This window comes from Anopheles maculipalpis, chromosome 2RL, assembly GCF_943734695.1.
Source record: "Anopheles maculipalpis chromosome 2RL, idAnoMacuDA_375_x, whole genome shotgun sequence".
Classification (NCBI taxonomy): domain Eukaryota; kingdom Metazoa; phylum Arthropoda; class Insecta; order Diptera; family Culicidae; genus Anopheles; species Anopheles maculipalpis.
The window spans coordinates 18338894-18353376 of NC_064871.1; the positions used below are offsets into that span (position 1 = coordinate 18338894).

Genomic DNA, 14483 nt, shown 5'->3' on the forward strand with positions numbered 1-14483 from the left:
AACAGAATGGGAGGAAGTGCGCTCCCAGCAAACGGTGGCCAAAAGCGCTAGTGCTCGCAACCGATTGCGGCTGTGCGTCGCCCACCCGTATCAGTCCGCGGCCGATGATGGTGATGGTGGCAATCGCTACCAACAATCAACCCTCTCTCATCGTCAGCTGAGTGTACCAGGCTTGCCATCGCCATGCAATGGTGGTATAATCAGCTGAAGATTTCGTGTCGCGTTGAGAGATCTGGCAGTCTGGGAGAGTGAGCTACCCCAGTCCCAAGGTTGGCCGATGACGATTTTTGTCGCACTGCGAGAGCGAACTCCTTCGCATCCATCCACGTGGTTTGTGGATTGAGCAGCAGCAAACACGGCTAATGGGCTAACCGAAACCTCCATACCCAAAGAGCAGGGAGAGCAAATTGTTTATGTAATGGTATGTTATGTGCCAGTAGGTGACGGGCACAAAAAAAAAAGAAACAGTGCAACATTCCATGAACAACATCACCAAGGCATGTTCCGTGACGTTTTCGTGTTTGGTGGGACGCTGTGCTCTAATCGGAAAAAAATAAAACATTTTGAAGGGGAGACTTTGGTGACGTTTAACGTAGGCGAAACCGATTCGCGATGTTTGCGCCATTCGGTCGAATTATTGAGACATCTTTAGATTGATTACCGCTCCCTGGGCAACAAATTGCGTTTCTTTGGCCTATTTCGTATGGCCGTTCGTATTAGAATTTCTGCCCAACCACCCTGCCCTCACTGCAAGAATATCTGTCTCAGCGCTCTTACCATGACGGGTGGTGAAGTTTGCCTTCGTTGCCGGTGGGAAGTATTCATAATGCGGATCAACAACGAAAAACTAGGTCACTGGCACTGGGTAAGAACGCGAACGGGACGAATCCCAGTTTGCTACTGTCGCATTTTTCTGGCCAGGCTAGACTAGCGCACGAACCCTGTGTGTCATGGCTTTCTCTCGCTCGTTGACATTTCTCAGGCGCATCCGTCCTCTAGGATGACAATGGTTGTGGCATGGCTGATATTATCCTTTTCATTAGTAGGAATTATATATGATTCATTTCGAATGGAGGGGAAAACTGTTCTATTATTAAAAGATTAAAAAAGACAAACGTGCATTTAGCAATACGGCCTGGCCGTCCCTTATGGATAAAAAAAAAAAAAAAAAACGTGCATTCAAAGAATTGAAGCCGAGACAATACTCCATTTTTCTGCCTGAATTTATCCTATCGATTATTGTTGCATTGAGAGCCCCCATAAATACAATTAATGATAGCCTGCGAAATGGCATTTGATACAGCCATTTGATTTCGAGGAAAAATTACTAATTGAAAAATACCTCCCATTGTTAGCATCCTCTAATGGAAAAGCTTTAATGTTCGCATGAAAAATTGCATCGTGCTCGATGCGCATTATAAATTATTGCAAAACGAAAACGACAAAACATTGCAATACATCGCTTTGTAATCACGCACACGCTCTCTTTGGACTGATTCTATGTTAGCAGGACATTCCTTAACGCTGGGATCTGATGGATTAAATGGACTTCTGAGGAACGCTTTCAAACACGCAATGTTAATATTTTCTGCTAAGGATAAAAGCAAGGATTAATTCAGGTTATACTAAGAGCATTTTAAATATTTTATCCTTAAGCACTTAATGGGAAAGATTTTAAATTGAGGGCATTCTGATGTCAATTGAAGAATGCTAAAATTCCTCAACTAATGTGATTTCAAATTCGGCCACCTCTATGAAAAAGTGAGCTTAGCGAGATTCTCTCTACACACGGCGACGCCACAAAACAATAGTAAGTGAAGGTTAAAATGTTTAAAAGAAAAGTAAACAAGAACTCCAATTCAAACAAACTTTGCCTAACACAATTTGCGATGGATTATACCCAGTTCCCTCCAGCAGAGACAAATACAAGCAAACAAGGACAGTCAGAATGAGGTAAGCAAATAAATAGCCAAAACACAGAAAGCCCAAAATAAAAAAAAGAAATACAAATAAAAAATATTTAAATCGAACCGGTTGCGTACGGAAACGAACACGAAATCGGAATCCGAAGGTTGATTCGGTTTGGGAATTCCTGTTTTTTTTTATGTTGCTGAACTCCATTATCCTCCCCAAGCTCCCTCCAACATACACGGTGTTGGAGCTTTTTTTGTTGTTGTTGGTGAGTAGATGTGTTTATGGGTGGGTGTATGGGTGAGTACAACTTTGCAACCCCTTAATGGTCTTCCCACTTGCAGTCGCTCGGCTTTGTTGTGTTGACACGTTCAGCATTGACCAACCAAACCCGTCCATAAACAGTCGGTGCCACTTCGCGAATCATCGATTAAACGATCAGCCTCTAATCAGGTGAATCTTGCGGGCTGTATGTGTGTGTGTGTGGGTTTAGCGCGTCAACATACTATTACTGGCGCAGACCTTGCCCAAAAAACACTGCCGGTAATTTGAATAAGCCCACCGGGGAACATTTTGTAAACTAAACCAAGCTCCGCCATGTATGGGCGGTTTATGAGCTTCGCCTTGAAGCTTATGTTTTATGGGAGCGAACAAGAGGAATTTTTGCATAAAATTTTTGCTTTTTTGATTGCTCCAGCCGGTGGAGCATGTATGTAAATTGATCTTTTTAAATCACACAAGAGATGAGTTGATTGTTGAGAAGCAGAGCAGATAATAAATATTGGAACATAACATTCACATAACCCAGCTTGTATTTAAAGTACGAGGAATTAAATAATGAATGAATTATTCGTTTTTGGTGGTACAAGCGACAGGGATGCTGGTATATACACAGCAGAAACAGGTATCGAATCCCGTCCTAATCGCCTTCACGTAAACAGTATTGTTCATCCACCTCAAGCAAAGCTAACAATGGGGTCAGTTTTAAAAATAATTTTTCAGAACAATGGGGTTGTCAGAGACCCCAAGGCAAAGCACACAAAGGCTCTGGTTTACAGGTTTGTTCATTAAATCATCGTTCATTAAATTGTTCATTAAATCAAATAAAGCTAATTAAAATATATTGTGGCTATAGCAAAAATGGACGCATAATTCTTCTTGAGAAAATATTTATTTTTCCATGTGTGATTTTCTTGGAAAATATGCAACCCAAACATAGTAATTGATTTTTCAACATAATTATTCAACTATATTACCACACATATTTCGAAGAAAAAGGTAGCGAATGAGCTGCATTTAGCTACCAAAAGCGTTCCCCATGGTACAGACAAATCACTGTAAAAAGCTTCCAGAGTGTTTATAGCCCCAAGGGATGTTTTGCAAAAAGGGTAGCGCAAAGGGCTTCCACTACCACCCTCCTATTGGCTCCTATCCTAATTAGCTAACGGGCCAAAGTTCACTGCTGCCAAAGCTGCCAAAGAATCATGTCTCGTTCAATGTCAAATTAGGTCGTCCGTTGTCGTATTGAGACCGTGCTGTGGGGTGGGGAAGGACAACGGATGGGCAGGGCAATCACGTAGGATGGACGCGACGTTGGCAAACTGGGTGGGACGCAGTGGGCAAAAAGGGACACACACTACTGGCAGCTAATTAAAATTCATTCAAAATTCTCATTAAACTCCTTTAGCCGTAAATGAAGAGCACCCACACAGACACACATAGCTACACGCATACTAGCTAGATCCTTGCCATTTTCTCTCTTCCATTGTCCTTTTTCGCACACTCCCACATCGAACGACGTAAGCGTTGCCCTGTACATCACAGGTAGGACAAAAAAATTGCTTCACTCGCCACAATCCTCACGGCCCTTTGAGTCCCGGACACTTTGGCCGTTTTTCGTGGGTTCCGCTCAATTATGTCACCCGGGCGGGTCCGGCGTCAAGAACCGGGGCAGGCTGGTACTGCATCGTTTATTGGATTTTAATTAGGACTTGACGCCCCCGACAGAAAGCGGCTAGAACCCGTTCGGTGACGCTTGGAATTAGGGCGATTGATATGTTCGATCCGTTCTTTTTCCATTTTTTTTTTGTTTGTGGATTTTGTGGTCTTATTGCGTGAAACAAGACGTAACATCAACATGTATGCTTTTGCAATTTACTCGCTCCTGTCTTTGGCACGGACCTTTTGTAAGGACGTCAAGAAAAAGAAACCATAGTTTGCATTGACAACGCAAAATAGAACACGCAAGTAGGACGGGTTGTTTGAATGGCAATTTCTAGAGGAATTTTGCTTCCTCTAATTCCATCCACACAAAAGGAAGCCGTGCAGCAACGAGTGATTACAGTGCTAGCAAGCAGCAAACAGCAACCAATCGATGTGTAAAGAGAACACGTTCAGCGTCTTGGTCCAAAGCTAGCGGTATGCCAGCCTTACAAAAAGACGGCAGAACATGGACTTGGTCCACCGTTGAATGACATTCTTGTCATTCAAATAAGTCGCATGATCGTGTGCGTTGTTACGGGTTGCGACAACTCTAAGTTTTCTATAATAAAAAAAATGCAGAAAAAAGGTGTATTACGATCATCAAAGTTATAATAGTAATTTATACACACACCAGTCATCTAACAGCTTACTAGACTTGCCGATACCACGTTGTTGGATAGTCAGTCCTGATTAAGGAGGAACGATACGGATGGGGCTTGAACTACGAATCATGTCACGTGAAGACTGGTACAGCTCTACCACCAGATTGGGATTCGGAATCGATTGGAAATCAGATTCAGTTTGGATTCAGATGGAATTGGGTTTGGAGTTGGTAGGGATTTGGAATCGACAAGGATCCTATATGATTAGGATTCTCTAACTTTTTTGTATATTATTGCAGGTTAAATGTGAAGATTCGAAGATTCAATCCCTTAAGAAGATAAGAATCAGATTGAACTCCAAATAACGGATTCGAATAGAATTGGATAAGACTCGAATTCGATTGGGAGTCTTCTAGGATCCGATTCGACTGCGATTTTATTAAATTATGATTCTCTACCTACCTATTGAAATATCTAAAGAAATAAACATAAAATAATATGAAAAGAAAAGTGTAAATTTGTGTGATTATAAGGCATTTTGCTAAATACATCTGATAGTACTGCCTCTTCCGGAGATAACCAGCATTTGAGCATTTTGTTCGTCATTAACAAAAACCAAATCTAGGTCAATTGTAGCTTTTTGACTCAACGCAAATATTCAGCCATACGTACGAGGGTTGAAGTACCTTACGAAAAAGTATAGCAGTACCAAGCATATAAATTTTTACATTAAAATAAACTTTTATAATAATATTATGGGAAGTTTTTTCGGTAACCATATGGCTCAGACACGTTAGAAAATTATGGTCTGAGAAAAAAAAAACTGAACCATTGAAGTGAAATAAAACGGTTTAAGAAAACATTGTTGGCACGCTTCAACGTCACGGCCAATTCATGAGAAAGTACTTGTGTGGCAGTCGAACGTTTTAGGCTATATTTAATCTTATCGTGATTGATTTGAGCACAAAAATATTTTTTTCCATACTCATGGGTATGGCGTGCTGGTGATCAATAACAAAATAAACAGCTACTCGCGATAAACTCGGTACAATTAACAAGCAAAGAGTTCGTTGGTAAATAAAAAGTACTTTGCAAATAGTTTCGTCATGAACATGCTCCCACAAGGGATTTTTGTCTAATTTTTATGGTCTGTCAGCGCTCCACGACCCATTGCTATTGCTTATCGAATACTCTCGATGATACAAGCCTAAAACACTTAACAACAATCGATTCAGCATGTTCATTTAAATTCTTGCGTTAGCGATAACCACAACAAAAATTGAAAACAACCTAAACGAAATATCTAACTAACTTGATAAAGCAATCAAGCGACCACGATCAAGCGCACCATTAAACATAACTAAACATAATCTCCACTTTATCTACCAGCATCACTATCACATGCCATCCATCTCGGTTGCTCACGACACGCTGCATCGCTTCGCTCCCAATTCCCAGAAGCATCAACATCAAGAAAAAGGAAACGATGTGACAACAGAGAAACAAAAAAAAAAAACACAGAAATACCAAACTGCAAGCGATAATGGTTGTCGCGGTGTGTGAAAGAACCAGAACACACACAAAAAACAAAACGGAATGCCCTTTAAGAATGGAAACCATCCAACAGTTTCCCGAAACGCGGCGGCGAGTGTGTGTATGAGTCTCCGTGATAGTGTGACTCGGGAAAAGTTTTCCCCATTTCTCGGGTAGGATGCTGCGGGATCATCGGACGATCCACCATCCATATATTCGTCGGCATTTATTAAGTGGGCACCAGTCAGCACAAACTGCTTTGTGAAACAGGGTACATAATTCACACAAAAGTTGCTGATGGCATCACTTACAAGTGGAATATTGTTTCCGGCACTGCTGACGGAACGCTGTCAACTGGTGCACGACGATTTCGGCAGTCTGGTGAACGATGGTGCTTTATTGTTTGTCGCCACAGCCACGCTTCAGCTTATGGCAAGTGTTTTAAAGTGAGTTTGTTGGATGAAGTGGAAGGTTTTTTTTTTCTTAATTACATTATACAGTTTTGGGAGATTGCATACACTGTTTAAAAGTGCTTTCAGACAAGAAACTAAATAAGGTCCTCCAAAATAGGCTGAATCAGCCTCTCGAATCACAGTTTTTTCTTCTGATATTTTTAATGGAAATTTTAAAAATAACTTTAAAACATCCTAAACGCCATTTATACATCCTAAAATACTAAAATAAGGTTAAAATACGCGAGAGCCTGCTGGAGAGCCTTCAAAGAGCGACTCCATCCGCCAAAAAATAATGTCTGATGATGCCGAATAAATTGTTAGTAATTCAAATCACTTAACATGGAAACATCCGGGCGCATATCGGCAGCACTTTACAGCTGATACACAGCCACACCAGGCTATAGTTATACGTATCACGCCACCGTTGTCTTCCATCCGCCAGAAGTCCTGCAGGGGATCGTATCGTGAGTGAAGCCGGATTCAACAAGTATGCTAAATTGCATCCAATTGAGTCTATCAAGTTCGGCTGCTGTTGTTGTTACACACCAACACCCCACCCCAATATTGTTTGAAAATATAACGTTAAAAGATCACAGTTCTGAGTGTATGAACGAATCTCAGCTACGGACCCGCATCTTCGTTCGACAAGTCGTGCAGTGACGGGGGAGGCTGAGGGCGAAAGATAAACACGACACATACCACAACGTGTGTTGCGGCACAATTGGTCAATTGGATTGCCTGCTCGACTCGTGTGTGTGTGTGTGTGTGTGTGTGTGTGTGTTGCCTGCTTTCCACCACATGTTCACTCCTTTTTAAAAGATTCTTCTTCAAACAGCGAACCGCTCTGAACCGTCTCGTCCCGCAATACGATCGCACGGAATTTAACACTCAATCCGTTTGTCGATCCGCTTGCTCGATTGCGTAAAGTGCGGTGTAAAGTGTTATGATGCGTAAGATTTGCCACCAATCAACAACCCCTACCGGTCACAGGTAAAGGGGGTAAGCTACACACACACATACACACAGTCACGAACCACACCGGTCTGCACGGGATGATGGTTGCGATCGAGTGAACGCTAACTGACGAAACACGCTCACCGACGATGACCTCCACACCAAAGTCGACATTGTCGTCATCAGCTGCTATTGTTTCGAATGTTGCAAAGTCCGAAGTGCAGTGGACAAGAAGTTGCTGGTTGCTTCTTATGTTTGTTTGTTTGTTAAAAGGCCCAGCAATAAGTGTAGCACGAAGTTAGGGAGGAAAAAGAATGCTGCAGTAGCAGCCAAGCTATGAAAATGGGAAGCTGATGATTGCATACACACACACACACACCGGCCCCAAACAACTGGTTTGGTGGTGCGCGATTGTGCAAAACGATGTCGTCGGTGATGCAGGTTTGCACACTTGCGGTCTTAAAATCACTGACCACTCACACACATACAGGCTGGCCCCACCCAGGCGACTCATCTCCCGGCCGGCCCTAGCAGGGACCGAGCACGCATACACGGTTCAGCGCATTTATAAGCCAAAATGGTGAGGAGTGAGAGAGATTTTATTTTATTACTCGTCACGGATGTCATAAAATACATCACCTTTGCCCTCACCCAGCTGCCCTGGGTCCACACCATACACAGCCAAATGTTGTGTGCCCTTTTTATGTGACTGTGGTTTCCCAAGCTCTAATGGATCGGTTGCGGTTACTTCTACTTTTTACTTTTTGGTTGTTTTCTTCGAAGAGGGAAAAGCAACATATTCCAGCATAACAATCCGTGCACCCGAGTATCGGTTAGAAAAATTAAAACATTCATTTCGGTTTCCCATTTTACTCCGATGATGTATGACCTGACCTGTGTAGCGTTGTTACGGGTTTAGAGCGCAGAAAAGAAAAAACGAGCCCAGAAAAAGGGCGCCCCAAAATTGGCTCACCCTTACTCGCAAAATGATTCATTTTTCGGAGCATAAATCGACGACGCAATGATGTTTTTGAATGACCTTTTCGGTTGGTCCGTTCGGTGTTCGGGGAATGGCTGCAGACAAACGCCGGCTGTTGGTCTGGCTAGAGAGTGTACGATCGTAAATCATCCGCTGATGTGATGAATCTTTGCGGCCAGCAGTTTAAGCATCTCTCTTTTTGCTATTCATTAACTATTTATCAAGACTTTTCAGTACAAATAGAAACCATTTTAGGTGAAGGTGACTTGTTTTACACCACCCTGTCATAATGACGTTTGAAGCGTTTTAGCAGTGTCCAGAAAGATGGACTGCGTTGTGAATTTCACACCCGAGACGTTCCAAGTCCCATTATTTTTTCCAATATCTTTTTTTTTGTGCGAAACGTGACCTACAGCAATCGCCGTTACTTGTGCACCACATCACTTTCCATGCGCCCTCGCTTTATTGCTTTCTTTTCAGCGTCTTTTGACAGCGGTAGCGGGACAAACAAAAGCGGGTTGGTGCTGTGGACTGGAAAGTAGGTTGTTTAAATGGCGCTCACGGCTTTCCCTTTTCATCTTGACCTTACGCCATCGCGGCCAAATTGGTGCCGAAACTGGTGAACAGGTTTTGCGAGCGACGCGTTTTTGCAGCTGCAGCCAGTACGGAAGGATCAAACCAATATGGTGCGACGAACGATTATCAGGTAGGAGGTCAGTTTGGACGCTGTAAGACAAACACCTTGACACATTAAGAAGACACGCACGAATTCGTATCATTTCCCGGAAAGACTTTGCTACCGGGATGTGCGTATTATTAAGATTATTTAAATAATTTTTTAAAAGCATTTTTCAGCCGCACCTCACACGCAATATTTGGTGCTCACTCACTGTCAATGCCATTCGTGGTGGTGGTACACCATTTTAGGGGTGGGTAAGAACCGGTTTTCTCTTTTCGATTTTACGTAAGCGAATGAAAATAGGCCACCAACCATAGTGATGTCACTGACTCGAGACATTCGGTGATGCAGTTTTTCGGTGGAGCGATAATATTCATGATGGCGATGACATTGTCTCACTCAATCATTACTACCACCACCGCCTCGAAACAGTATCACAGCTGATCGGTCCGATAGCAACGATCCAGGGGAAGTAATTGCACACGTGGTCACCACAAGACGCAAAGGAAAGGACGGATGCGATCAGAAGGTAAACAAGATTCCTACGCACATACGGCGGCATTGGGTAAGATTGAATCGTAGGTTGTGAGGGCGGGGGGGGGGGGTGGAAGGGATGTTGCGACAGTGGTAGAGGTCAAGGAGTGGGATTGTTGTGTATGTGTTGAAAAACCGATCATTCAGATTTGTAAACCTGTTACGCTGCAATGGCATTTGTTGTGGATTTTGGGTACTAGCGGAAGTCGTGTTTACACTACACTGTTTTGCGATTTTGGATTCTCTTGTTTTGATCTGGATGTGGCAAAACGGAGGCTTTAACGACGGTGTAACATGATCACAAAACATCATCCACTTTCGTAGCATTAACTTTGATGTAATTTGTGATGTTCCATTGGGTTCACTAGATAGGCTTTTTAGGCTGCTAGCAACTTACGGCAGTAGAAGGTAGAAAGTTAAAACCTCTGAGAGTTCTGAGCATTAAATCCACCAGATAACCGTGAGAAGTCCATCAAACCCAACCATCCTTTAGCTTCTTCACCGTACGGTTGCTTCATCTGGACGATTGGTTCGATTGCGTTTGGGGAAATGAACCGAACCGAACCCTGCTAATGCTTTCCGAGATGCTGCCACCAAGGGAGACGCTCGTCAGGCGTGACGAAAACGCGTGCTTCACGGAATGAGTGAATTATGTGAATTTCCGAGCTTCAGGGACATTAGGTAAAATTTTCCATTCACTAAAGACCTTTCCGTGCGAACCCGAAAGCGAAAGGACGCAGTGACGTAAACGGATGACGACATCAGGATTCATCGTATCCATCCATCTTCCGTATCCCCTTAGGCTGCGCGGTGACAATTTTCTTCGCTTTCGAATCGAACGGCAAAGCACAAAACGACATTAATTAACGGTTAAGCGTTTTGGTGCGAAAAAAAAAAATTATAATTCTCGCCCCTTCTTGGGGCGAATACGAAAATGTACTGGTGACGGTTACAGGCGTAATGAGAAAATTCGTCTTCATCGAAGCAGGGAGCACGTGGTCGATTTAAATGACGTGTGGAGGGAAAGTAATTTTCTCCGATGGTGAACCGAGTTGATCCAATTACCGATTACATTACGCCGGGCGTGTTACGTTGAATGATGGATTTATAGGCAATTTTTGGCGTATGGAACGAATGTGAAATGAAATGTGAGTGTGTAGACATGGGAAAAAGAATAAAGCACATCTATCAATGATTCCGTGGTACTAGGAAGCTAAGAGTGTGTTGGAGATCTTTACTCGAAATTGGGAAAATCTAGTCAATAATTGAGAAGTCAGTAGGTTTGCCAAACATCATACGTATTAATGGAACTTGACGAAGGTTTTTACTCCAACGTTTGTATTACGGTTCCCAAACGGAAACTCGATTTAAACAAACATTCTTCTGTCAGTTAAAACGGTTTTCATGATATTTTTTCATTTTTATGTCTTATATTGCTTTTTATTCTAATTGTAATTTATCTGACCATGGAAACCCTGTTTTAAGCGTTTATTCGTTAAATTTGAATAAGCTCCATAAGCTCTTAGTGAACGGAGCGAAAATTTTTTTTTTCAACTTGAAGGCAATTATTTCATTATATGGCAAGCGTTGTCAAGAAAACCCAATAAAAAAAACTTTTGTTAAACAGCATCTCTTTTTCATTAATGATTTTCAGTTCACCACACTCAAATTTAGGGGTTTGGTGTGGCAAAGCGTGATATTTAGACCAGTGTGGTTGGAAAGAAAGATGTTTATCGTCATCATGTTATGTCATTATATTAATATGTAATGGGAAAGTTATTTTTTTTCGGAACGGAAAGGAACTAAATTCTTTTCAGAATCTATGGAACGAACCTAGGTTCTTGGAACCTAATTCAACGAAAATTTTAAAGGCCTACAGAGGCTTTCGTGATGTAGTTGTGAGTCTAGTCTTCCTCGTTTAAACAATATGGTGGATCAAAGGCATCCGTTTCCTTAGACAGGACCGCAAGTACCTCAAAAATAAAATTTTTGGCCAATGTTTACAAATTCAAAAATATAGAAAAAGCTCCAACATTTGCTTTGCCACTCTGAGCGTTGCTTTCGTCGTAGTATAATGGAACTTTATATAGGAAAAAAGAGTTAGAGACGACAAAATATAGATTTAAAAAACAACACAAATATAGGTACAACAACCTTCATTATGCTGTTGGTAGTCGGTTGTGGCTGCAATTGCTTTTATTTACATTTTCCGCTCTAACAGCTAAGACTGTCGCAACTCAACGAAAACAAAAGCTTGACGTAAGTTTGACGTCTCTAGACTCGAAGCCATAATACCGATGTACTCGATTTGTGATTGAAGAAGGTTTGTTTGAGAGGTTTGTCTGTTAGAGAATCAATAATCACCACTTAAATTGCCAAATCGCTGGACCCCAAAAACAAGTACGTGGTAGTTAGGAGCAAACGGTAAAGAACTGCTGCTAGTGACACGAAAGCTGTGGAAAAGAAACGTGTATGACAAAGTAAGAAAACAAAACAGCCACTTACCGATCGTGCTGCCCGCGTATGGTTGTGCGATCGGCGGCAGGTCTGAGCCGCTGCTCGACGATGATGATTTGGCATGAATCGTCCCGAATGAGAGTGTGTAATGATCATGAAAATGGGTGTCATCTAAAAGGAAAAAAATATGCATGATAAAAAAAAACAATGACAATGGGAAACCGTATGTGTGTGTGTGTGTGCGCCTGGGTGTGATAGCAGCGTGTGATATAGCATAAAACGATGAAATACTTTTTAATTAGCTTTTGGCATCCGTTCAACAGACGATCTTTTAAAAGATGTATGTGGAATGAATGTTTGGCATAATTTCAGTCGGTTTGTGCCTCTTTTCTCTTTGTGTTATAAGGCAACAATTTCACAACACCTGAAAGACCAAGGGAGAATCTTACGCTGCACTTTTATTTTCTACGGTGAATATCACAAAACCATTGTTGGGATAACAAAATCAACACACTCCAACCGTTTGCTTGACCGTGCATTCAAAACGATCATCACTGGCGCGTCCGGGCTGGTTGAGGCCAGTGTACGGGTATGTTTAATTTTTCCATTACACCCCGAAACACACTCGGTGCAGCAGCAGTAGGTGGAAAACAATCCCCTCATCGCCATTGCACGTGTTTGCTCAAGCCGTCGTCAGCGTCGTAGTTGTCGGGGTCGTCGCAATGCGCAACTGCGGCGCAAAACGCCATCGACAGCTAAGCGGCGAGGAACGCTTTTAATCGGTTCGACACGAAATTGGATTATTGTAATTATTTTCTCACACAGCGCGGCCCCGTGTTGCATCGTGGCGCTGCCTTTTTGTTGGGAACATTTTTTGTTTTTGGCCGTGGTCAGCTGACTGCCGGTGGGTTGGACAATATATACGAGTTGGAGTTTTATGCATAATAAATCATTAATGGAGCAATTTAGAGATATTTTGAGCGACTAAATAATACTAAATAATATTTTAAAAAATGCTCTCACAAGTGCTCAAGAGTTTTGTTGAAATTTAAAATATATTTTGAGTATTAAAATTTTTTGTTTAATTTTTTTGTTTGTCAAAACACGAACAGTATCGTTATCAAGTACGAATTTTCTACCACAACACTGCAAGCACCGAGGTTGCAAAATTGTTGTGTGCAATTGTTAATCAAACGGACACGCCGTATTATCACCTGCCTAATCCGTAAAACCATAAATTCATCACCACACCGGGCACGAACACTACCCGTTTGCGTAATTCGTAATATTTATTTTTTGGTTTTGGCCTCGCTTTCGGAACACAAACGAGCGTTAGTATGTCCTCACCAATGGCACAGCCCCACAAGGTGCAACTGCAGGTGATAATGAATGGTGCAGTTTTCGCACTATATAGGCGGAACGGGACCGCTATTTTGTTATTCAACAATCCGTGTAAACGCAAATGGCCAGTGTTTGCAGCAGCAGCAGCAGCAAAAAACAAAAGCAGCGGAACAAACGAAAATAAATGATTTGTACACAATGGCCAACAGCGTTATATTTCTGCACACACACACACAACCTGTGTCAGAATTTTAATAAAGAAAGTGTAGCAAAAAAAAGCGTAGACAAAAGCTCATCCGAAAATAAATGATTCGTCCGACCGCCCTTGAGCTAGAGCTTTTGGGGAGTGCATTTGAACCTCCTTTCCTCGTTTTATTCAAGGGCATCAAGAGGAGGAGATATCGCCAGAGGCTGCCGATTAGGTGCCGCGTTTGTGTGGCACACAGACGGTGTGAGCTGCATGTGAATCACGAATTGCACATTCGGACGTCCTTGATTCGTCCTATGTGCGGACCATCGGAAAGGCTGAGATGACCTGCATCTAGCTATTTTTAGTGCTAGCCCCAAAAAAACGGATGTTGACGGTTTCATCGATCGGTAATGGATTTGCAATGTATTTTTAATTCACAGCACGCCTTCTTCGCCTTTTCATCCGCTCATTCACGGTTTGAATCCGCTCGGTGACAGCTTATTATTCGGGAAAATTCGCCATCAAGAACAATTCTTTTTGACGCCGCTCTTTGGACGACTAAAACCATCAAGCCGGGAAGCTTTTATACCGCTGGCTGCCGGAAGCTCCAAGGCACAGGAAACGCCTTTTCATCCTTCCGGACTGCGTGGTCGCCGGCGGTGGTTGTGCGGTCGATAAGTCACGGGATAAGGATGAAACCTGACGCGCAAACAAACCGTCAGCAATCACGTCCAAACGGAACGGATGGGCCGGATGAGCTTATGGAAATTTAATGTCCCGCACATTAGAAATGGAGTAGCTTAACTTTCCCCGAGGGAACTATTACTAGGCGGCGGTGCTGATGTGAACCATCTGCGGCAGAAGA

The 14483-nt window shown here is 42.5% G+C and overlaps 1 protein-coding gene across 5 annotated transcripts in view; it reads right to left on the reverse strand.

The window, feature by feature from the left end:
- LOC126557389 (RNA-binding protein Pasilla) overlaps positions 1–14483 on the reverse strand; it is a 66074-nt gene that overhangs the window by 44110 nt on the left and 7481 nt on the right. For 3 of the 5 annotated variants that reach the window (XM_050213143.1, XM_050213141.1, XM_050213145.1), the window contains exon 2: positions 12136–12258. The exons of the other annotated variants lie outside the window; for them this stretch is intronic. In XM_050213143.1, the coding sequence (XP_050069100.1) occupies positions 12136–12258 (123 nt within the window). The remainder of the gene's footprint in view (positions 1–12135; positions 12259–14483) is intronic. 5 annotated transcript variants of the gene reach the window in all.